This window comes from Rhipicephalus microplus, chromosome X (assembly GCF_043290135.1).
Source record: "Rhipicephalus microplus isolate Deutch F79 chromosome X, USDA_Rmic, whole genome shotgun sequence".
Classification (NCBI taxonomy): Eukaryota; Metazoa; Arthropoda; class Arachnida; order Ixodida; family Ixodidae; genus Rhipicephalus; species Rhipicephalus microplus.
Window position 1 is genome coordinate 52,972,205 of NC_134710.1, and position 25,585 is coordinate 52,997,789.

The 25,585-nt window shown below is 45.4% G+C and overlaps 1 protein-coding gene across 14 annotated transcripts in view; it reads left to right on the top strand.

Moving 5' to 3' along the window:
* The window catches only part of LOC119176042 (uncharacterized), a 475,621-nt gene that overhangs the window by 310,843 nt on the left and 139,193 nt on the right, over positions 1–25,585 (top strand). For 13 of the 14 annotated variants that reach the window (XM_075881071.1, XM_075881080.1, XM_075881083.1 and 10 more), the window contains 2 exons: positions 19,694–19,821; positions 23,091–23,399. In XM_075881071.1, coding sequence (XP_075737186.1) covers positions 19,694–19,821; positions 23,091–23,399 — 437 coding nt within the window. The remainder of the gene's footprint in view (positions 1–19,693; positions 19,822–23,090; positions 23,400–25,585) is intronic. The other variant, XM_075881081.1, reaches the window with a different exon arrangement.

Below are 25,585 nucleotides of genomic sequence, written 5' to 3' on the forward strand. Positions count from 1 at the left end.
CTCCCCGATTGGTCGTTCAACCTATCAGTCAAGTGACGAGTGGGAAGCCCACATTGTGGTGATGTCCCAAATTGCAAGCGTGCGCTCATTATGCAAAAATAAATGCTGATTGGTCGTTAAACCTGTCAATCAAGCGACGGTTCAGAAGCCCGAATCGTGTTGACGTCAAAATTAGGAGTAGGCGCTTAATATGGAAAAATAAACCAAATCGCTTCCACGCTACGGCGGAACAGCGAGCGAGTTATCTGTCACAAATGGAATATGAAAAATGGCAGTGCCGGCTGAGCCAGCGACCTTTGTTGTTACGTTTGGCTTTGAGACGTGACCTACAACAAGCGCCAGAGGGATGTTGAGGTTGCAATTCACATGCCCGACAAACAGTTTGGGCGTCACTTTCGCCTGAGTAAAGCAATGGTGTTGTAATTGCATTTTGCAGCTTGCCATATTTTTCAGCGTATAAAATACTCCCCGGTAGTCACAATTACATTGTTCTTGCAGATTTATATGCCACAGAACGCAAAACATGGCTCACACAGACGATCAGTTCTTTTTTCACTCTACACACAACAGTCATTATGTGACTTGGATTGGATGCAAAAATGACTAACATGTGGCTTCAACTCTCAGAACACAAAAGTTTATCCTTTACTTTCATCAATTTAATTATTTCATGTTAGCGATAGAAGCTTATAGATCAAATTTATTTTAATTTACGTGGGATGTTTTTTTTGGTACATTCTCGCAAATAAAATAAATAGAATATGCGACGCGTTTACGGCTCTCAGCCAGAAAGTCGCTAAGGTGCTTAAAGGTTCCTCTTCAAAATACCCAGAAAATACTAGGAATTTTTCCACTTGCTCAAGAAATAAATTGAATATGCAACCCCTTTGCAACTTTTAGCCAGAAAGCACTAAAGTTCTTCAGTTTTCCTTCTCAAAATACCCAGAAAATACTAATGATTTCTTTATATTTGTATGTAAACTGGGCCAACTGCCGCATTTGTCTTGTTCTGACTCTATAGGCGGCAACGACCACTTTTCATTGGCCAAATTATAAAAACGTAGGAGCTTTGGCGTGGGCGGCTACTCAAGCGAGATGTTACAAGGAAAACGGTATACGGAATAGAAGTACGTTATATGGCCACTGAACAAAAAAAATTGCCAAAATATGGTTTTGTTTGTAATTCTTGTGTAACCCAAACCAATGTGCTTTTGTGAAGGCACAAGGACTATTGTGGTTGCATTATCTTGCACTCGGCTAGCTTGCTGAGCTAGCTTGCTATGCACACATTTTCATTACTTTCCCTTGTTGCGTGCGTTTACAGACCTGGTACTTTTGTTTTTCCTGGCTGAACTAATGAAAACAATCGCAGTTGTCTTGGCCTATCAGCTTATTTTTTGAAAAAAAAAGCTGCTTTTTAAATACACATTTTATATTGACACGAGGATATAGTGGGTGTCTGGCTGTTGCGTAGCAAGTGTCATTATTACTTTTGCGTGTCGAGGGATTTGGTCAGCAGAAAAGACGACGACGTCATCTCAATGGACAAGACACGATTGCCACTTGAGACCGGACAAAACTGTGTCCATCATTCGTTGAAAAGTCGCGGGAGCAGAGTACAGTGTAAAAGGAAGCACATTGAATTCGAAGAGACAGTCAGGAGTAATGAAGGCGGTCTTTTCCCGGTCACGCTCATCGACCTCAATTTGCCAGTAACCACTGTGTAGATCCATGGATGAAAAATATAGGTTGTTTCTAAGGCAGTCGAGTGAGTTGTTGATGCAAAGAAGCGGATAAACGTCTTTTTTTTTGTCACGGTGGTCAGTTTGCGATAATCAATACAGAAACGCAATGTGCTGTCTCTCTTTTTCACCAACACAACCGGTGATGCCCATGGGCTTGTAGATGGCTGAATGATGTCATCAGCTAGCGTTTGTTGTACTTGGTTTTGGATGGCGTCTTGTTCTTTTGGATGGCGTCTCGTTCTCTGTCGACTTCACAGCAAGGCTCTCTTGCTGTGAAGTCGACAGTGCGCAGTTCACATCAAGCTTAACCGGAGACTGTTTGTCGTCGCGAGGACCGGAAGAGAGTTGCGCGAGTGAGAAGCTGGCTTTGGTGTCTCCGATTTCTTCGAAGTAAGTGATGACACACTGCTTCATGAAGTGCTGGTATTCGTGACTAAAATTTGTTAGTAGAATTTTCGCAGGATCTTGGGTCCATTCTATGAGACCACAGGCGAAGCATACTTCATGAGACAAGAACATGGACACATTGCCTTCCACAACTCCGAGAGCCGTTTGATTGATGTCACTCAGCACGTTAACCAGAACACTGGAACGGGGTAGTACTGTCACTGAATCGTTGGATACACGCAACGTTATCATACACGATTCACAATCCTGAGAATGTTCGTTGCGTGAAAACGACACCAGCTATTCTCGGAGATTTATAATAGCCGCATATTCTCAAAGGAAGTCTAATCCCAAGATGACCTGCCTGCTGCATTTCCGCAGTACGACGAAAGTCCCGGTGAATGTCGAAGTGCCAATATGTACTCGGGCAGTGCACCTCCCAACCGGCGTCACTACATGACTACCGGCAGTACGGAGCTGCGGGCCGTTCTGTGGCGTTGTTATTTCTCATATTCTGGGCTGGGACAAGTAAACGAGAAAGAAGAAGAGCGCGAGTGAGAGACGCGGGGACGCACAAGTTACAGCAGAGTGCTTCCAAACGCAGGTAAATAAACAAGTATGTTTTGCCTTATACCAGTCTGATCGCAGTGTCTGGAACGCCATTGTCTTAATATTTGGTGCCGAAGAACCGGGATTGAAAACCAGGACTCTACGGACGGCTACCAGTCAACTGCAGCGGCATGAACTGACTGAAGTTGAAGCGGATGTCTCGGCGAGCACAGAACACGAGGTTTATAAACGAGGCAAGTGCTCTTCTCGCTAACGACTCTGCCTCCTATGACCATCTCGATTCCATATATGAGAGGCTGAAGGCTAATAACGAAGAGCTTAAAAACTTGAACAACGAGATTAAGCAGCATATATCTCACGAGGAGTTCAAAGTCGAGTATAACGCCGTCTTACAATACGAGGACAGTGCTACGCCCATTCTCGCATAGATTCTCAGCAAGAAAGATTGCATGCTAAGGACATCGACCGGAACTCAAGAAACAGTTGCCGAGACAGTTGCGGCACCATCAGACGGAAATGAAGTTAAATTGCCTAAACTCACAATTGCTCCTTTTTCTAAAAGACCTATAAAGGCGAACCGAATTTCGGGAACAATTTGACTAAATTGTTCATAGTAACAATCGCATCACTGCCACAGAGAAGTTTAATTACCTGCGACTGTATCTGAAAGGAGACGTTGCATCAGTAATTGCATGCCTTCTGACGACATAAAGTTGCTATAGTGACGCCATCAACATGCTACAGAAGCGATTTGGGGACAAGACGCACCTGGAGCAAGAATATTTTGCCAAGCTACAGATGTTAAGCCCTGTCCGTTCATCGACTGACATCAAAGCGCTGCGCAGCTTGTACGACCAAGTTCTCGTTAATATTCGAGGCTTAGAGACTTTGGGTGTACACAAGTGATCATTTTCGTCAATGCTCTGGGACATCCTACTGCATGCTCTTTCACGGGATATAGTCGTGCAGTATCACCGATCGCGTGCCGTCTAGTTGGCATATGACTCGAGAGCTGAAGCTACACCCGTGGGACTGGACCGTGTGCTCAACTTCCTGTGTATCGAGCTGGAAAGCCTAGAGAAGAGTGATTTTATGGATGACAGTGGACGGGAACATGGAATACTCCCCGTGGCCAGTCAGTCGACGTACTCTCGGCGTGGGAAACTAACGTCATTTGTGCTTCACAGCAACTCGGAACGAAAAAAAAGGACAACTGCGTATTTTGCTCATCCAGTCATCACAGATCGGAAGCCTGCACAGCCGACTTGTCACTGACACCTAAGAAGGAACTGCTTTCCAACATCAAAAGGTGTTTCCCGTACAGCACCAAAGGACATCGTGCATGGGAATGCAAAAAGAAGATTTCCCGCTCCAGATGCCAAGTTCGACACGCTACAAGCATGTGCGATCCTGATAGATGTTCGCAGAAGTCGGACTATGCTAACAAGAACAACCAAAAAACTATGACAGTCTGCACATCAGTTGGAAGAAGTCTTGTCAAGGAAGGCTCTATCATTTGCGTTCTCCTTCAGAGTTTCAGAGCATGGGCCATGAATGATGACACCTGCCGCTGTATACGAGGCATTTTTGATGGTGGCAGTCAGAGGAATTTTCAGTTTCATAACTGAAGATCACTCCAAGCACCTCCAGCTGAAAAGGGTGACAACAACTCGAATAGCCTTCAATACTTTCGCAAGTACATCGGAACAAGAAGCTAAGAGGCGTCGCATCATAGAACTACGACTGCGAAGCCAATTTTCTGACACGGAAATAGTCTTAACTGCGATAGAGATCCCAAGCATCTGCCAAGACGTCGCAGAGACTTCAATGGACGTAGCCTTCATTGCCTCTTTCAAGAAGCTGGGAAACGATGTCGCCGATGAGCTCAAACATCCATCTATCATCACTAAGAGTAGCATCAGCGTACTTATCGGGTCCGATCAGATGTGGAAAGTGTTGACCGGTGAAGTTTCACGGTGCAAAGGCAACGAATCTTTGATCGCACTGAACTCCAAGCTTGGATGGACCTTCCAAAGAAGCACATCGCACTTGGTGTCCCAACCAACTACTTCACAAATGATGATGTGCTTGCTAAAAGCCCAAGCTACCAATTCCGACGAGATTTTGCACTTTTGGGAACTTGAAAACATAGGAATTACGGACACGATAAACAAGCCACCTGAAATGAGCAACACTATGAGGCATTTTGAGCAAACGATTAGTTTTTTAAATAGAAGATTTAAAGTGGCCCTCTCTTGGAAGAATAATTTCGAGCTTGCAAGCAACAAGCAAGTCGCTGTTACTCAACTGGACAAGCTTGTCAACCGTCTCGACTCCAGGAAAGGACTGCTTGAAACGTATGACCGTACTATAAGAGAGTTGTTGAGGGCAGGACACGCCAAAGTAGTCAGTGATGTACCTGCAGAGGTGACGAAATTATATTACATGCCGCACAAGAAAGTCATGTGTGAACAAGCACTGACGACAATAATGAGAGTGGTGTTTGACGCTTCATCACATGCCAAAGAATGCAAGTCCCTTAATGACTGCCTTGAAAAAGATGACAATTATACCAAGACCTTGTGCAAATTCTGCTACGCTCCAGAACCCACCCGGTGGCAGTTATCGCGGACATAGTAAAGGCATTCTTTCAGATTGCGATTAGAGAGGATGACAGAGGCACTTTCTGCTTTCTCTGGTTTGCTCAAGATTTATTCAAGGGCAAGCTACAAGAGTGGAGGATGACACGAGTACTTTTTGGAGCTACATGTAGCCCATTTTTGCTCGAAGCTACTATTCTCTACCACGTAAAAAGAGCACCGGCTGCCATGGCACAAACAGTGCAAACTCTTGCCGAGTCGTTTTACGTGGATGACTGTCACTGGTGCCGACACAGAAGAGGAAGCCGCTAAACTTTGCCGAGAAGCGCGTATAATAATGAAATCTGCCGGCATGACATTGCGGAAATGGACAACAAATTCAGGAAATTTGTGGCAAATGCTTGAAAATCAAATAGAATCTACTATTAATGAGATGGTCGTTCTACATGAATTGTTGCGGTCAAGGTCCTGGGTTCGGTTTGGATCCTGCAAAGGATGAATTCAACTTTTGGGTTGAAATTCTATTCCGGTTTTTGACATCACAGAGGGACACAAAACGATTTGTCTTGCAGTCAGCATCAAAAATATTTGACCCATTGGAATTTCTAGGACCATATACTATTGCCATATGAATATTGTTTCAGAAGCTGTGGATACGAGGGATTGGCTGGGATAGAGTACTACCCAGTGACCTGCAAAAAGAATGTATTGATTGGGTCATCCAGATGCTGCAACTGCAAGACGTCATAGTTCATCGCTATCTGGGAGGCGGAGCAAGGAAGCCGAATGTGCTTCAAGTACATGTTTTCTTCGATGCCAGTTCAGCGGCATACAGAACAGCGATATAGGTCGTGTCAAGTCCTGAGGAGCCGAAACTGTTGATTGCGAAGTCCTGTGTAGCACCCACTAAGAAGACAACGCTGCTGCGATTGGAGCTGCTGGCTGCCTTAATCGGCTCAAGAATGTTGGCATACGTGAAAAGTGCTTTGAGGAATGTTCATGTTGACTACATGATGTGGGCAGATTCCGCCATTGTGTTGTCATGGATAAAAGGTGATGTCAAAAAGTGGAAACAGTTCGTAGCCAACAGAGTCAATGAAATTAGGTGCACTACAGATCCATCAAAGTGGAGATACTGTTCTGGAACGAACAACCCGGCTGACCTACTCAAGCGTGGCGGGACGCTTGAAAGACTGCTGTGCAGCTCAGAATGGTGGCATGGTTCCAGGTGGCTAACTAAACCGATGTCTGAATGGTCTCTACAGTTCAGTGAACTAGACATAGCGCAGTGAACTAGACATAGTGGAAGCCACCCAAAGTGAAGTTACAACAGTCCACGTCACATTAATGACACGCTTCTCTATTCTGATTATCGACATTCAACAGTACAGCAGGCTTCAGCACCTACTCAAAGTCACTGCATGGGTTTTCAGATTTATTGAGCGATGCAGAAAAAGGACGGATCATACGGGACATCTTGTGGCAACAGAAATCCTGAACGCTGAACAGTATTGAATAAGATATACACAAGAGCAAGGCTTTTTTGAAGAACTTACCGCTTTGACCAACGGCCAACCAGTAGAGTCTACATCTCGGATCGCTGAACTACGTCCTTACATAGACAAAGATGGAATTTTTCGGGTTGGAGGCCGGTTATATCTCATGCATTCCACACAAGATGTCAAGCACCCAATCATAATGCCGTCAAGCCACCAACCACTTTTCGGCACTTTTGGCAAACAGAGCCCATCTTCAAGTCCTACATGGAGGTGTTAGAGATACACTTAGCAGCTTCGGGGACGCTATTGGATTTGTCGAGCTCGCTCTTTGGTAAAAAGAGTGCTGCATGGCTGCAATATATCCAAGCGTTTCAGTGCGGGCCCAGGAAGTGCTGAGACTGCTTGGTTAACAAGTCATCGAGTGTAACCAACGAACCCGGTCGAAGTTGTAGGAGTCGACTTCGCGGGCCCTCTTTATGCGCGCACGGAGAAAGGGGACAGGAAGTGCTACATTGCACTTTTTACGTGCGCCGTATCTTGAGTCGTGCATCTTGTACTTGTCTCGGAAATGACATCTGATTTGATTGATTTGATTTGTGGGGTTTAACGTCCCAAAACCACTATTTGATTATGAGAGACGCTGTAGTGGAGGGCTCCGGAAATTTCGACCACCTGGAGTTCTTTAACATGCACCCAAATCTGAGTACACGGGCCTACAACATTTCCGCCTCCATCGGAAATGCAGCCGCCACAGCCGGGATTTGATCCCGCGACCTGTGGGTCAGCAGCTGAGTACCTTAGCCACTAGACCACCGTGGCGGGGCGGAAATGACATCTGAGGCTTTCCTGCTGTGCCTACGATGATTTGCAGCTCGGAGAGTATTACCTAGGGTGATCTATTCTGACAACGCACGAAGCTTTCACAAGACATCGGCAGACATGAAGCGACTACACCGAATGTTCTCTGAAGAGGACGTCGCTGGTCACCTCAGCGCCAATGGCATTTCGTGGAAGATTATTGCACCAAATGCTCCTTGGTGGGGTGGATGGTGAGAGCGCCTGGTGCGATCAGTGAAGCTTCCGCTGCAAAACATTATCGGCAAAGCTCGTCTGAATTACGAAGAAACATCAACAGTGCTGGCGGAGGTCGAAGCAGTCGTAAACTCTAGGCCTCTGACTTTCATCGAGACAGATGCAGGAGAACCTTGCACTTTGACACCAGCCGAACTTCTCCTTGGGCGAAGGTTGACTTTCATGCCGTATGCGACCACTGATGAAGTCAACTGTAATTCCGGACGAGCAGACGCCATACGCAGACACAACTACAGGAAGCTGCTGGTTGAAAGTTTTTGGAAGCATTGGAAAAAAGAATACCTGTTGCAATTACGATCTGCACACTTTGCTGACACGAAATGAAATACAGCATTGAACCAAGGTGACATCGTTCTCGTGCATGCAGACAACACGCCTCGCCAGCTATGGAAGTTTGCAAGGGTCACGAAAGTGTACCGCAGTGCCGACGGTCTCATTCGTTCCTGCAAGATCAAGTTGCAAGGCGGTCAGCTTGTGATAAGGCGGATACAAAGACGGTACTCACTTTAACTATGTGTTTAACTTTGGGCGGCCGAGAATGTTGATTATTTGTCACATTCTGGGCTGGGACAAGGAAACGAGAAAAAAGAAAAGCGCGAGCGAGAGACGCGGGGATGCACAAGCTACAGCACAGTGCCTTTCGAGCGCAGGTAAATAAACAAGTATTTTTCGCGTTATACTTTAAAGACGAAGTTGAGTCTAATAGCAGTGTCTTGAACACCATCGTCTTAATAGCGTCTCCACTTTTCGGAGAGCAGCCGCGAAGTCACCACTCATAACGGAGCCCCTCCACAGTGGTCTAGTGGCTATGGTACTCAGCTGCTGACCCGCAGGTCGCAGGGTCAAATCACGGCTGTTACGGCTGCATTTCCGATGGAGGTGCAGATGTTATAGGCCCGTGTACTCTGATTTGGGTGCACGTTAAAGAACCCCAGGTGGTCAAAATTTCCGGAGCCCTCCACTACTGCGTCTGTCATAATCATATGGTGGTTTGGGGATGTTAAACCCCTGTGGGCAACTGTGGCACAGGTTAGCCAGATCAGGACAGAGGACGTTCGAGGACAACGAGAGACTTTTATATACACGAAGACGGACAAAGGGATACACACAACATAAACTAACACATATATACACGGTTTCACGGTCCTACGCGAAAGGGAGTTAATGTTTTTGTTCTTCCACTCACATTCTACTCTTGGGGCGTGATTGTTGCGCTTGACCTTGAGCTCTCTGGTAGTCAGGAGGCAAACCCTTGTGCTTGCGGAGTTCGTACCGAGGCGGGGCCCGGTCTAGAAGATAACCGCCAGGGGCATCCCAGTACGGTGGGCAACGCCTGGGCTTGCCTGTACACCACCGAGAACAGCGTACCGCCCGTCCGCCGCGAACATACCTGGGACAGCGTCTCGCTCCGAGACCAGAACAGCAGCTGGCCGTGACGAATGCCACTTCAGAACGTTGGGGCGAGGTGGGGCGATGCTCAGTCCAGGACGCACCCGAGGACTCCAACGCCGAGACGAGGCCCGGACACGGAGGGTCAGAACGAGCAGCCGGGGCGTGGCCCGAACTTGTCCTTGCGCTCTCGCTCTGCTCTCTGGGGTTAGCCGAGCTGTCCCCGTGGCTCGGGAGCTTTTCACGTGGTACGCGCACGAGCACGCGCATAGGCCCGCTCATAGTTTTACCGCTATCACCATCATGATGATTCCTGCGCACCTTGAAATACTAAATTGGCCCCGCACACCGATTTTCTACGTCAAAGCATGACGCACATTCTCCAGGGCAGCGTTTTTTTACAACACCCCACAAATCAATCAAATCGATCACTCATAACGGAGTAAATGGCGCCAGTATCCACGAGTGCAGTAGTCGAGTGATTGTCGACGGTTATAGAAATATCGGCGGAAATCGCTGCTTCACGTTCAGAAAATTTCGTGACAGAAATATTGGTGTCGTCAACGTGTCGTGGTAGAGGATGTTTGTCACTTCGGTCAACAGCGGCCTTACCCTCAGAGGTCGCTGGCCTCAGTTTTTTTGTCGTGGGCCAAGACTTGGGACCTGTTTCGTACACCAGAGAATGTGGCGTAATGACTAGGCGAGCCGAGGCACCGAGGAGAAGGTGAGCGTTGCCGGTGGCTTTGTGCAGGAGAAAACGGCTGCTGCGCTGATAGCTATTGCTGAATCTCGCGACGGCGCTCCCCGTTGCTGGGTCAACACGCGTTATGGTAAAACCCCTCAAGGCCCATCCTGCAATACGCACACTGGCGGTACACATGGCCCGCTTCGCCGCTGTGGTAGCAAAGAGACCTGTGTTCAGAGGTGCGCCATATGTCAGATTTACGGGTGACTTCACGCGGAACGTCATACTGGAAAGTGCTCTCGTAGGTATTTGCAGGTTGGAATTGACGGGGCGATGGTGAGAAAGTAGAGGGTGGCCGGCGTCCGGTAGAAGGTTAAGGACTCCTCAATGCTTCGACATAAGACAGAACGGGAGCTTCTACATGCACTGGGAGCAATAGTTGGGTCACACTTCTGAGTTCATCGCGAATAATATCTCCCAGAATCGTCGCACTTGGGTGAGCAGAAGTGGGATGGACCTTTTCGAGCTCCTCCTGGATCACGCTCCGCAGAAGTTCGCGGAGTGCTGATAAGTCCTGTCCACAGGTGAAAGCTGACACGGCGGCAACAGAAGCTTGGTGGTCGTACTGTAGAGAGCGTTGCTGAAGTGCCCGTTCCATGGTAGTAGCTTCCGCAATGAAATCATTGACAGTGGTTAGGGGCTTGCGTATGAGTCCAGCAAAAAGTTGCTCCTTGACATCCCGCAGGAGGAGTTGAACTTTTTTGTTTCATTCATTCTGTGTCAGCACGCTTAAACAAGCGTGACATGTCTTCGACAAGCATAGCCACGTTTTCATTTGGCTTCTGAACCCGGCTCTGCGGAGCCTGCTTGGCCTTTTCTTTCCTTTCGGTATTTCTGAATGCCTGGCATAGCTGTCGCTGGAATTCTTGCCAGTAGGTGATATTCGACTCGTGGTTCTCATACCAGATGCGAGCGTAGTCTTCAAGTGAAAAATAGATGTAGCGAAGCTTCTTGGTGTCGTTCCAATCATTGGCAGCTGCGGCCCGATCGAATTGGTCTAGCCAGTCATCTACGTCCTCGAATACATCACCATGAAATGGCTTCGAGGTGCTTGCTGTGCAGACGATGCCTGGGGTGAATGGGAGTTGGTCTACGATGCTCTCTTGCATCTGACTTGCCATTGTGGTGGTCATTCTTGCCGAGCTCAAGGTACCAAGGTCAGGAGTTAGTCCTAGCAAGCGACGGCTGAGGCGAAGTGCCAGGTTTTTCTCCAGAATTGTTGAAATGGTGGCAGAAGCTTGAAGCGGCTTGAGTTGAAACTAGCGAATTCGGATTGTACCCAGCACGTCCACCAGTTTGTCACGGTAATAAAATCAGCACAACTAACGGTGTAGCAAACAGCAGAACAGCTTCGATCGAACAGCGTGAGTTCGTCGTTGTCTTTTCACTGACAAAATCCTTCGACACGCACAAGTAATGATGACACTAGCCATGCAACAGCCAGAAACCCACTACATGCTCGTATCAATATTGTTGATAGGACCACAGACTGCACATACTAGTGCACAAGCAGTGGCATGCTGCATTGTGTCAGAACCTAAGCTCTGGCCTATTTTTCCACGCACCCACTGTGGCACCCTTCTAGTACCCTGTGCCATAGTTTTCTAAATATACACTAGAAGGAATTCTGGCACTAGTGTCTGTGGGAGCTGTAACGCATGGCGCTTCAGCTAGCATGGGAAATATAGGTAGTACACGAATTTGCCTAGTCTTTGTACTTTACATTCTTTTTGGGTTTGCATGGCTTGAAGTTGCTTTGTCACGAAAGAACAATCAGCAATAGTTTATCAGTTGCACTTTACCACTTTAATCATTTATGCTTATCATTTCAAATTGGCTAGCGAAGTTCAAAACTGTTTGTTCTTTTCTTCGAAAGAAAACTAAAACTAGCAACAAACGAAGCCACACGTGCGATTTGCCGCCCCCAAGTACGAAGGCTAGGCAAATCGGTGTACTACCCATCATTCCCATGGTCACTGAGCGATCACAGCACCAGAGTACCCTCTAGTTAATTTTAGGAAACTCTATGCCCTATGCCACACTAGTCGAATGAATATGGAAGGCACTGCAGCGGTAACACCACTGGTTTTTTAATAGGGTAGCATGTAACGAACACATGCATCAAGATACCGGTGCACGAGTATAAGCGCAAATGTATCTGCCGATTTATGCAATGCTGATGCTGTTAACGCTACACATATGTCATGTCACACAAGGGATCCAATTCTTCATAGTTAGGCATAGAAAATCTGCATATAGCCAGCTATATTGCCAACATATGATGACAGCAAAGGAATACTCTTAGCCTGCCCTTCGGGTTCTTTTTGTAGAGGAGCCCACAAAAATGCAGGCAGTTCCCAATCATACCTCACTGCTTATCTTCTAGTAAAATGAGCAAAACTTGATTTGATTCTAAAGTAACTTCTTATGAAACGTTTTTCTTGAAAACCTTCTTAGTCAGCTTGAGCAGTTTATAGTATACAAAGAAAAAAAAAGACGCTAGCTTAGCAACAGCGAATAAGTGGTTGTGCGCTCTCTTTTGGGACAAAAACGTTGGCTTGTGGCAGCTTCACTTGTGCGCGCTCGAAACTCCACCCAGTTTCTCTGAGTAAAACCAGTAAATACACCACAACAAACTGCACAGCTACAGCTACCCAGAAAGAAAACCACACAACATATAAGCAAGGTGAAGTAATGCACTGGGTGGGGCACCTCAAACGATGCTGCCTTCTTTTGGAATGAAGCAAGTTGAGTGGAACGATGTGAGGCAAATATAGTGATTGTTATATTTCCAGTTCTACTTACGCTCCTTGAAAAATTCTTTTGACCATGTAATCCTGAGGTTCATCTGTCTCATTCCATGGTGTTTATCACGCCAAGTGTGAGGGGTGATTCATGACCCATTTTGAGAGAGTTTGCACTGTGTGCACTTTCCTAAATTATTTTATTATGACAGTTCGGGCACTAGTGACAGAATTTAAAACTAAGATGGGTGTAGTGTCTATAGAGTGGCCATGAACAGGTCGAAACATAGACTCGAAGAAGCCTTTATTTCTCAGGACACCTACATATATACAGGACAGAGACACATACACAACGCCCCCTCTCGGGTACAAAGAACAGAACGAAACTGAAAATAAAATCACAATACAATATATTCCCTTCCTTATTTAAAGAGGTTAGTGGTGTTAGTAGGGGTTAGAACAAATAGAGGACACTTGTATACACAAGTACACCCGCACTACTTCGACACATAGTCTTTCACCCATGCAGTAGGTCGTCGTTCTCGCGGCGGCCGCTCTGTTGCTTGCGTGGCAGCAGTCTGCACCGGCACAGGCTGAGACTGCGCAGGACCAGATGAGGTTGGTTGCACACTAGTAGGCTGTGGCACTGGCACCGCAACAGCTGGGGCAGCAGAAGGCTGAAGTGGGGCAACCCTGCAGGAGAAGCTGGCAGAACGGGAGACTGATGTGGTTGCACCGTTGTAGGAGAAGTAGGCACACAACGATAGCACGGCACAGCACACTCGCAAGGAAGTGGCAGCAGCTCACTGAAACACTCAGGAAGATGAAACTGGCTCGTCTGAGGAACTTTGGCAAGTTTTGAGGCGTTTCAGGTCCTATCATCTTGTAGCCAGAAGAATTAAGGTCCTGGTTTCTTCACAACATTTTTTGGCGGTGAAAAGACGCTATCTCCTTTGAAACGAATAGATTGCTTCCTGACACGAACAAAATCACCTACTGCGATTGTAGTCTCTTTGGCAGCTCTTCTGCGGTCCACATATTGTTTGCTGGTTTGCTGCGGCTTCTTGATCCTATGGCGTAACTGTGAGAGCTCTTTAGCTGGATCTTCTTCAAAAGCTGGTGCAGAGAAGCCTACTACATGCAGCCTTGTTCGGGGCATCCTGCCATGCAACAACACTGCTGGTGCAACGCTGGTTGTGGCATGTGGTGCATCTGTATACACCCAGATACTCAGTTAGTGCTTGGTGGAACAGTTGTCGCTCCAGAAGACACACCTGTACATAGTTCCTAATAGTTCGATTAAAGCGTTCAATTTGTCCATGAGCCTGAAGATAGTAAACTGATGAATGAGACAAGCGAAAGGACGCTATCTCCTTTGAAATGAATAGACTGCTTCCTGACACGAACAAAATCACCTACTGCTATTGTAGTCTCTTTGGAAGCTCTTCTGCGGTCCACATATTGTTTGCTGGTTTGCTGCTGTTCCTTGATCCTATGGCGTAATCGTGAGGGCTCTTTAGCTGGATCTTCTTCAAAAGCTGGTGCAGCTACTACATGCAGCCTTCTTTGGGGCATCCTGCCATGCAACAACACTGCTGGTGCAACGCTGGTTGTGGCATGTGGTGCATCTGTATACACCTAGATACTCAGTTACTGCTCGGTGGAACAGTTGTTGCTCCAGAAGACACACCTGTACATAGTTCCTAATAGTTCGATTAAAGCGTTCGATTTGTCTATTAGCCTGAGAATAGTAAACTGATGAATGAGACAAGCGAATGGTTCGATCGTGAAGAAATATAATGAATTGACGAGAAATAAATTGTGGCCTGTTGTCAGTGACTATTTCTTCAGGATAACCCTCTTGCGAAAATACGCCGGTTAGAAACTCCTTGACTGTACTTGTGGACACGCTGCTACAGAAATAGGCTTCGGGCCATTTTGAAAGATAATCCACGAGCGTGATTATGAACCTGTTGTTCTGAGGCACATGTTCAAGGGGGCCCACAATATCAATGCAAAGTTTTTGCTATGGTCGCTGAGGTCATTCTACGGGCTGCATGTGGGCTGGTGACATTTTCACAGACTTATCTGCCTCCAAGCACGCACTACAGTTCTTTACGTCTGTTTCGACTTCTTTGTCCATACCAGGCATCCAAAACTGTTTGCGGGGTCTTGCTTTCGTGCGCGTGATGCCCTGATGCGTCTTATGCGTGGTGGCGATGATTTGGGCAGAAAGAGATGAAGGAACCACCAGCCGCTCTGCATGCAGCAATAAGTCATCGACCACTGAAAGTTCTTCGCGCATGTTGAAAAATGGCTTGATCTGCTCAGAAATGCATCTGTGGTGGCCAAGAATTCATCACAAAAGATTTGACCTGTTGTAAGCATACGTCACCAAAAACAGCTTGCTTGAATTCTTCTTTAGAGATTCAAGCAGGCTCGACAAGTGAGACAATGTCATCATCTGTCCCAAGTTAAGCTTCTGGAGCAGGGCTTGGTAGAAGAGAAAGAGCGTCTGGTACAGTGTTCGTCGACCCTTTTTCGTACTCGACAAGACAATTGTAGCGGAGGAGCCTAGCATCCCAGCGCGCAATATGAAGTGGACGTCGTCCTGATCCTTGTGATGCCAGCAAAGAAACCAATGCTTGATGGTCAGTTTGAAGTGTGAACTGGCGCATACAAAGGTAGGTATGTCATTTTACACATTCCCAGATGCATGCAAGCGCTTCGCGTTCACCGACCGAATACTTTTATTCTGTAGGTGATAGTGTGCAGGATGCGAAATCTATCGTGTGCAGTTCACGCCCATCTTTCTGCTGCAATATTGCTCCAAGCCCACAGTCAGATGCATCAGTTGACGCAATCACCGGCATTGCTGGGTCAAGCATATGCAGTATTGTTCTAGATAAAAGGAGCTCATTGACTTTCTTGAAACTTCTGTCTGCTTCTGCTGACGAAATAAAAGGTTCATTTCAATATAGTAAGTGTCTCATAGGTTCCACTACCTGAGCCAACCGAGGGACAGACATGATGTAGTACTGTACCAAACCAAGAAACGAACGTAAGGTGGCTATATTTGTTGGCACTGGCGTTTTTACGAAAGAATCTACCGTCTCCGGAAGTGGCGCGATACCATTGGTAGTCACCTTATGCCCAGGGAAGGTCAGCTTCCGAGCGTCGAAAATACATTTGTTATATAGCTTCAAGCCTGCTGTCTTAATCTTCTGAAGGACAGCTTTCAGGTTCAGAAGGTGCTCATGGGCTGTCTTTCCAAATACAATTACATCATCGATGTAGAATAGGACTCCTGAACAGCCATCAAGAATCGTTGCCATCAACTTTTGAAAGGCTGCAGGGCGAGAAGCCAATCCAAAACACATTCCTTTGAACAGGAACAGACCTTCATGGGTAATGAAAGCAGTGAGGTCCTTGCTATCAGGGTGCAAGACAACCTGATGGTATGCAGAAGCCAAGTCTAGTGTAGAAAAATGGGTAGCACCTACAAGGGCGTGAAGAAGTTCCTCTGTGTGGGGTAATAGAAAACTGTCAGGAACAATGGCCTTATTTGGCTCATGAAGGTCGACACATAATCTGATACTGTCAACCTTCTTGGCAACAACGACAATAGGAGAAATCCATTCTGAAGCGTCACTCTTTTGTGATGTCGAGGTCCAGGAGCCTGTGAAGCTCGGCACACACTTGTGCCCAAATAGATAAGGGAAGACGGCGAAGCTTCGACGATATCGGCTCCACTTCTGGACGTGTCTTAACTTTGTGTATGAATCCCTTAGCAAGGCCAAGCTCAGAAAATTAAAAGCACAGAAAAGTCACGTTCTAAAACTGGTGGAAGCCTTCTATAATTGTAATTGCACCGCGTGTCCTTTGTAGTAACATCGAAGTGTGCCATATTCTCAACTACACTGTAGGAGAAATGGACATTTGAAGGCACTCCTATGTCACACCTTCAATATGTATCTTAAGTGCCTTTATGCCATCAAGGCCAATCAAAGAATTACCTTGATGGACAACATAGAACAGGAGTTGCTCACTCCAACCCTAGAAAATAACGTCGGCCCAGAAGCAGCCATACACAGAGATTGCAGGTTTTGAATAATGAAGCAAGGAAACGTGGGGAGCAGGTAAGAGTGACACGTTAGGGAACCTGTCAGTGAACACTTCGTCGGAGAGAATAGAAACGGATGAGCCCGAATACACTAAAAGTGTCAACGTGACATCAGAAATTTGCAATTTTGTGTTGACCGCATCCTGCGGCGAGTGATGGACGGCCAGAACTTGCTCGGCATTATCGGGTGTTGAAGGAGCGTCGTCACACTTAAGCTCATGAACCTCTGCTTGCGCAAACCGTTTCTGTTTACAAACGCATTAAAAGTGACCTTTCCGACGGCAGAATAAGCAACGCTGGCCTAGAGCTGGACATCAAGACCACAAAGCGTTGTGGTTCCGGCAGCCACAATGAAAACAATGCGGTGAATGAGAAGGACCACTCTGTGACGCAAGTGAGACGCCATCAAGCGTTGACGGACTATCCTCTGCTTTCGGGCATGCACTTTCTTTCTTCAATGAGTGCTTAGCATGCGTATGTGAATGTTACAAAACAGGCTGTACAGAAGCATAAAACTCATTTAATTCTTCGCTCGCATGCTCAAACTGCCCTAGTGAATGGAAGCGCACAACCTTTAATTTAAGTAGGAGATACTCGCGTACACAATTTGATGAAACGCTGGCCACAGACTGGTCTCAAAGAGCATCGTCCTCAGAAACAAAAGAACAAAAATATGCGAGCTCCCGCAACGCCGCGACAGTCAGCAACAGACTCGCCTGTACTTTGGTACCGACGATTGACGATGGAATTGGTGGCGTTCTACGACGACGTTACTGGTTGACACGAAGTGTATCCCGAGCGCCGCAATTGCTACGTCATAGACATTCGGTGCAGTTGGCGTCCCAGTTGCGTCGAGCTCGTCGGCAGACGTAGTGGTGTTGTAGCTGCGTCGGCTGGTAGCATGTGTAAAATGCGCTATCCCTTTGTTTCAAGGCAGTGAATGAGGATGGCTCTGCGTCGCTCCGGCGAAAATTCGGTAGCTCAAGAAGCAAGCAGGCACGTCTCGAAGATGCGGTGCCACTATTCCCATGGCAGGGCTGGATGGCCGGGGCTGAGCAGGAATGACGGTGGCGAGGTCAAACCAGAACAGCTCATGGTAGCTGGACCCTGGTTACACTGGCGAAAAAAATACATCTGCGGAGCGGAGCCTGGAAACGGTTGCGAAGCAGCATTACTTGCAGTTTACCTCGTAGCCATTGTAGTGTCTGTAGAGCGACCATGAACAGTCCAAAACATGGACTCGAAGAAGCCTTTATTACTCAGGACACCTATATATATACAGGACAGAGACAAATACACAACGCGCCCTCTCGGGTTTAAAGAACAGAATGTAACTGAAACTAAAGTCACATTACAACCGTCTCATTTCGCGGTGTTTATCACGCCAAGTGTGAGGGGTGATTTATGGCCCATTTTAAGAGAGTTTGCATTGTGTACACTTTCCTAAATTATTTTTTATGACAGTTTGGGCACTAGTTACAGAGTATAAAACTAAGTTGGGGCTGCATCATCTGGCTTGTACATGCTAGAATGTATTGTGAGTTTCATATCATGCAAATACATTTGAAGGCCAACTCCGGCGATTTTTTCAGGTCAATGGATCTGAATGAAGTTTGCTGTGTATGTTCCTTTGCATATTTCTGTAATTTATACCAAAAAACATGCTTGAGAGATGTGCTAATTATTTGCAAATAAATTTGAAAGATTACCTAAAAGCGCTCACCTGGCTTGCCAGAATTATTTGCAGCAGTGTCTGTGTGACGTCATGTTTGGCATGTCAACGGAAATGACGCAGCCGATGGCATCACTAACTTTTCCCCCAATTGTGTTTATTCTCCTGGTCACAATTCAACGGTCGCAGTGTTTGGCACGGTAAGCTTTCTTACCCTGTGGTATTCGGCTGGCTCTGCTCAGCGCGCTTGCCTCTCCCTCGAGTGTTCGCACAACCTGGCTTTCACAGTTTTCATACTCCGCACCAGCAGGACCTGTATACCACTTCCGGCTCTTACCGAATGGTATGTCATACGTAGGCAGTGAGCTTTGTGTGGTTTTGATATTGCCTTCTTGCTTAATAATAGTATTTTCGAAGTTTCTGTGCATTAGTATTGTACCACGTATTTAGGAGAAATTATTATTATTATTATTATATTATTATTATTATTATTATTATTATTATTATTATTTCAGCTATTAGGCTCGTGGCAAGAGTTTCTCAGGGACACAGAATCACGATCACCCTCACATAGATGAAAAATCGCTGGAGTTGGCCTTTAAATACTTGAGTATTTCAATTAATAAAGCGTCTCTGTCCATAATAATGGTGCATCCATATTTGTGCCTAGCTTCACTGGTGACAACACAAATAGAAGTCATAGCCTGTGTGTTGTACTAGAAGAGACACTCGCGCTACCAGATCAATTATCTTCATTGCTTTTGTCTGCACATAGCAGGTACAAATAAGGATGTGGCAATATGAGATCTCAGATGTCAGCATTTATTCATCCCACAGTGCTGCTTAGATTGTTACTGTTTATTGATGTAAATCAAAGTCATTTCAAGTTCTGCATTTATTATGGAACTTATGTTGGCTATATATTGTAACTTGTGGAATATGTTTCTTCAAATCGTATGTTTCTCTTCAGAAATTATCTTTGCTTCATGTGCACAATGTGCGTTTTGCTTTTGAAAAACTTGATTTCTAAATATAAAAATAGCTTTGTATCGTTTACTTTTCATCACCAGCAATATTAGTGCAGAAATGCTTCATAAATAATAATGATTGAATTCATTTCATTTAAGGTGATAACACAGATATGAAGAGGAGCACAGCAACTACAGTGACACCTAGGGGAGGCCCTGTAGGAAGTTCTGAATCTGAAGCCAAGCCAAGCCGTTACTCTTCATTGCGACAACATTGCCTTGCAGAGGTATTGATGAGCAATTGATAGAGGGTTATGATTTTATGATTATTGCTTGTTTAAACAGGTATTTTTTATAATACTTCAATATTTTATATAATGTAGAGCCACAGGTCAATGAAGCCGTGCAGCTCCGTATATATAGTCTGTCATAGTTTCGTTCTCTCATTGAGCTCTTGCGTCGACATAGGCGACCCATTGACAGAACAGGAGAGGCTTGTCAAATTCAGTTTTTAATGCCATTACCCATGATGTCCAGTCAGCGTGCAGGTGCCCAGTAGTTTGGTGCCAAGGGGCTGTGCGGCCCCTAAGTCGCGAGATTCCTGCGTTGATTGTTGCTGCCTCAGTCCATGCGCACCACTCGCACATTGATTCTACGGCAGTCTCCCACCGAGCGAAGTGGTCTGACTCAGTTCCCGTATAGGTCGGCAGGGTTCCTGTCAGATCTGGTGTCGTAGTTATTTGCAGCTGAGCACTGGTGGCGTTGTTGTTCGATGTGCCTGGCGGTGTTCCCAACTGCCTTTCTTGAAGTCGCGCCATCATTTGCAACGTTGTGTTGAGCATTGCGAGCTCCGTTGTTACGTTTGCATTTTCGTTCAGCGTAGTTCGGTTTTCGATGGCGTTCGTGCGTTTCAAGCGAGTCGGCGAGATGCTGTCTTCGAAAATAACTTTAGGCGTCGTAAGCTTCAGCTCGTTCGTGCCAAAAGCCGCTTCGTCTGCAATCAGCAGGGACTTTTTCTCTTCGGTGTGGTCGATCTCTATACTGGTCTTTGTCGCTGGCTGCACTTGCTGTGGCTAGGCCTCGGTACGTACAGTGTTATCTGCTCGCTTCGTCTTCTGCTCTACGTCGGCTATAGGTTTGTTGTTAAGTCCTCGTCGTCATGTCAGTGGTTGATGCGTACGATGACAAGTCTGATTGAACGACAAACAACTGACTTATTAACGATTTGAAGAGATTACATAACTGATGCCTCGTGAACCGCTTCGCCATCACCCCAACCATCCTCTCTGTTCCCCTTGCGGCCACTCTCTTCAACCGCTAATATTTGCACAACATCACGATAGGTGATGCCAGCTGTCCGTAGTGGATGTAATGCCTAACAACTACCATAACCCGCACTTCATTCCTTGTTTGTACACCCAGCTCCATTTCGTTCGCACAAATTTATCATCATCATAAGGTTCCCATATCATATTTGTCTACTACTGCAGCCTTTAACTCATTTGTTCCTAGGACAGCAGGAGATTGGAACGGTTTACCTGCCTTAATAACGGATATCACTGATACAACTGTATTTAAAAATGTCTTATCCAGCCTACTGCAACATTGCTCGTTTGTTTCTTCTACATTGCTTGTATCTACTTCGCTTGATGTTTTCTTATGTCCTTTATGAAATTTTTTAAACTCTCTAACTTTACTGTTATGTTTCTTTTTCTTTCTTTTTTTGTTAAGTAGACCCCACTCCCTCTAAAATTTATTTGTACCTTGAGGGTATTTTGAATAAATACATAAATAATTACTAAAAATATCACAAACAAATCTTTTGCTGTCAGGGCTCCTTTAAAACTATCACTAACATACCAGTGGTTTGGAGCGGGTGAATGAGACTTGCGCCATCATTGTTTCTTTTTTTTTTTTTTTTTGAGGGCTCATTGGATATAGTACTTCACAGTGTAGGTTCATTTAGCGACACATTGGGTAGCTGAGAGCTTTTATACTCATCTGTTACCCGCACTCAATGAGAATTGGGATGAAAATGTAAGTGAGAATAGTGTGGGAGGGGTTTTTGTGTGTGTTTCAATGGCCGCATCGATAAACATGTGATGTAGGAAGTATTTCTAAACTGCTTCTTGTAACATTTTTCTTGATCAAATTTGTGGTGCCCTGCGAGGTAAAGAGATCCTTATTAGGAAATTGATATTCTATAGTAAAATACTACTTATTATAACAGAAATGTAGCTCTTTCAGTGAGAAAGCTCTTGATAAAGTAGAAAGGTATAAGCAAAAAATTCAGGCGACATTGTCTTGAAGTGTCTGCACCATCTTGGCATGGTTTTAAACATATTCTGTTAGGGTCTATATAATTCCTCATTCGTAGTGAGGCTGATGATGATGAACATTTGGGCCCGCCACAGTGGTCTAGTGGCTAAAGTACTAGGCTGCTGACCCGCAGGTCGGGGGATCGAGTCTTGGCTGTGGTGGCTGCATTTTCGATGGAAACGATAATGCTGTACGCCGGTGTGCTATGATTTGGGTGCACGTTAAAGAACCCCAGGTGGTCAAAATTTCCGGAGCCCTCCACTACTGCGTCTCTCATAATCATATGGTGGTTTTGGGACGTTAAACCCCACAGTCAATTAAATAAATCACTCATAACGGAGTAAATGGCGCCAGTATCCACGAGTGCAGTAGTCGAGTGATTGTCGACGGTTATAGAAATATCGGCGGAAATCGCTGCTTCACGTTCAGAAAATTTCGTGACAGAAATATTGGCGTCGTCAACGTGTCGTGGTAGAGGATGTTTGTCAGTTCGGTCAACAGCGGCCTTACCCCCTGAGGTAAGGCCACCATACGATTAAGAGAGACACCGTAGCCCTCCACTACGGTGTCTCTTATAATCGTATGGTGGTTTCGGGACGTTAAACCTCACAGTCATCATCGATGATGAATATTGGTAAAAAATTTATGAGGATGGACAGTGATGTGTTGGAAAGTATAGGGGATAAGGTTAGAGGTAATGTATATGTGAACAAAGAAAAGTGGACGAAAAGATAAGTTGGTACCAGCAGGCATTGAACCTGCGTCCTTTGAATAACACATCAAATGCTCCACCATCTAGCTACGGTGGCAATCATCCTTTCGGCCACTTTGTAGGGTATATATTTTCATTTAAATGTGGGAACATCAGTCAGCGATGCCTGTTATCATTACGGCAAGTGTGAAATGCTTTTTTGCCTGTTGTAGGTATCTAATGATGATTAGGCAATGTGTCATCATCTCTGCTGATTCTTGTGGGGCTGAGGAATGCCAAAAGGCCCAGATAGAAGAAAAGACTGCTTGTTAGAATTTGCAAAGCACCCAGAGCTTGTAGCGCTGAAGCATGCCGCATTGTTGATCATTACGGCATTCTAAACTCAATGTCTTAACCTAATGTGTGCGTTTACTTAAAATTTTAGAAATTTTTCAAAGTTGGTTCTGGGGCTCTTTAATGCTGCCCACAAGCTCATTTTTTTTTCCTGTGTAGAGCTTCATGACATGTTTATCTGCTGCTGTCCAGGAGGATGGAAACCTCTCAAGTACCGTGTCTACAGCTGGTGAGGGGGGCACTGGCACCAATTTAGACGATGGTCATGGGGTCACCGCTGACTCGTTAGACAGTCCAGGCGGCATCGAACCTTACTCTGATCAAGAGGACTTTGATGGAGAAATTGTATTGGATCCAGGATTACACAGGAGTGACCTAGATGATGATAGTGGCATTAACACTGGCACACGTGGCTTGGAAGATGAGCTAGAGGAATGTCTTGACGAGGAAGATGATGATGAGGATTGTCTCAAAGGAGAGAGGCAGCAGGATGAGGGCAAGGTATGTTTTCCTTTGCTTATCGTTGGGGCTAACACTGTAATGACATGTACAGTGTTAGTGGGATGTGTGCCCAGTAGACTGACAGGTGTGTATCCTTTACTGCTGATCCAGATATCTTGGTGCACTTTACTGCATATGAAACAGTGCAGGAACTGGGTGAAAAAAAGGCCAGTGCTTTGTTCAAGTTCAGTGATGTTATTTGTGCACCAATTATCTTCTCAGGTGAATCCTGTTGCGTTTAAACTGCATTTGAGAAAGCTGCATCTACCATGCTCTAAAGAAGTTGTTCAGGCCAACAAAAGTTGAATGGCTTGAAACGCCACTTATCTGTATCATTAAAAGTGACCAGTGGTGGTTGAACGGCTGCATTAATAGCAAACTGGATCGTGCCAAGCTCCATTAAATCATGTGCTCTTGTATTTGTTGGGAAAACTTTTTCTTCCAGTAATTTTCACCGAAAGAATGCAGTTCGGTAAGTAAATTTTCTATATGGCTGGCATTGTAAAAACTAGCCAAGTATGCTCTGAAGGTGAATTTAGTTTTTTATTGTCTAATTTTTCGAACGTGCTTACAGCCTTGTGCCAGTAAAAAAATAATAAAATAGTGAGTGACTGCATTCATCATCTATATTCTCGCACTTGGTATGCTAATTTTGAAGTTAGAGTTCGGAGTATCGTTACTATGAAGCACCCACCAGATGTTGGGTCATTCCTCACCAAGTGTGACAATCATTTCAACACCCATCTCAAATGAATTTGAATTGTCCAAATTTCTTGCATTGAAAAAGTGAATTACCACAATACATTGGAGCAAAAATTATTTTGGTGGCATGGGCGCTATCTCAATTTTATGGTTTGTCATCCGAATGTTGTTTGTCAAAAAATTTATTCTGAGACAATCATTTCAATACCATAGTTGATTGACATATTAAACAAAAGTGCTTTTGTCAGGTATTTATAGCTCAATAATATTACTGCAATTTTTGTGCCATCTTGTAGTACAGTGATTCTTTTTTAACTAGAAGCCGTCGAATCCGGGGAAAATTGCGAGATAAACGGTGTTTCAAGTTAAGCAAAACGCTGAAAATTTTTGCCCAGGTCACTGCAAAATTTAAGCCAGCAATGTCGGGAAACGCCCCAGTGCACAAGAGAGCTACTGTAGTAAAGGCACAAGAATTTGCAGGGAAAAAGAATTCATTACCGAGGACCAAAAAAGTGCGTGATGCTCACCTGTTTCGCGTTTGGTGCGAGAAATGCATTTTTTAGTTGCTCAACACATCGCATGAGACGTTGGTCGCTGCCGCTGCCTTCGTTCTTATTGTGGAGCAAGCATGGCAAGTTACGTGTTTTTGTCGTCCTAGGCACTTCTCAGGGCTCTTCTGTGTGGTCATCTGCATTGTTCACGACCATCTCATCGATATCCGCGCCCGACAGCTTACCGGTAACGGGGATGTCCGCCTCGTAGAGCGCGTACTCCTCAAAGGCAATCTCGCCGTCTTCAATATCGCTCACGCAGCCACTTGCCTTGTGCACTTCACTGCACAGCTCATCACAGCCCCTGAATTCCGCGCCAACGTCTTCTTCGATCGATGCTGGGGCTCGAGAAAACCCGGCATGAGCGATGCCGGGTTTTCTCGAGCCTTAGCCATCTCGACAGTCCTTAGCCATCTTGGCGCCAGGCTTCGGCCACACAGCAGATTGGTGTCATACCTATTTATTTATTTATTTAAAAATACCTTCTAGGCCCTTGTTGCAGGGCATTGTGTAAGGGGAGGTTACAAAGGGTGAGTGTCGCGATAAAACCGTAAGGAAACATCAAACTTTGAAAGAACTCAACAAAAAATAACGCGTTATATGTCACTAAAGAGAGAATGTACAAAAAGTCATTGGAAGTTACACATCGGAACATTGCTGGTGGGAGGAGAACAAATATCCGCAATACACTTACTAAAAAACACCTAGCACACACGTAACCAAAAATATTTTAGAGCAGCGCGCAGAAAGCAATTTGTTCTTGTTTAAGAAATACAGGATAATAAAGGGCGATAAGAGAGTTTTTCTCGTGTGTATAAGAACATTATAAAGTAGGAAAATGCAGGCGGTCACAAAGTGTGAAGCGATAAGGAAAAAAAAAAGAAAAAAAAGAATAAAGAAAGAAGAGCACGTGCTCTTCCCTGAACGAACACA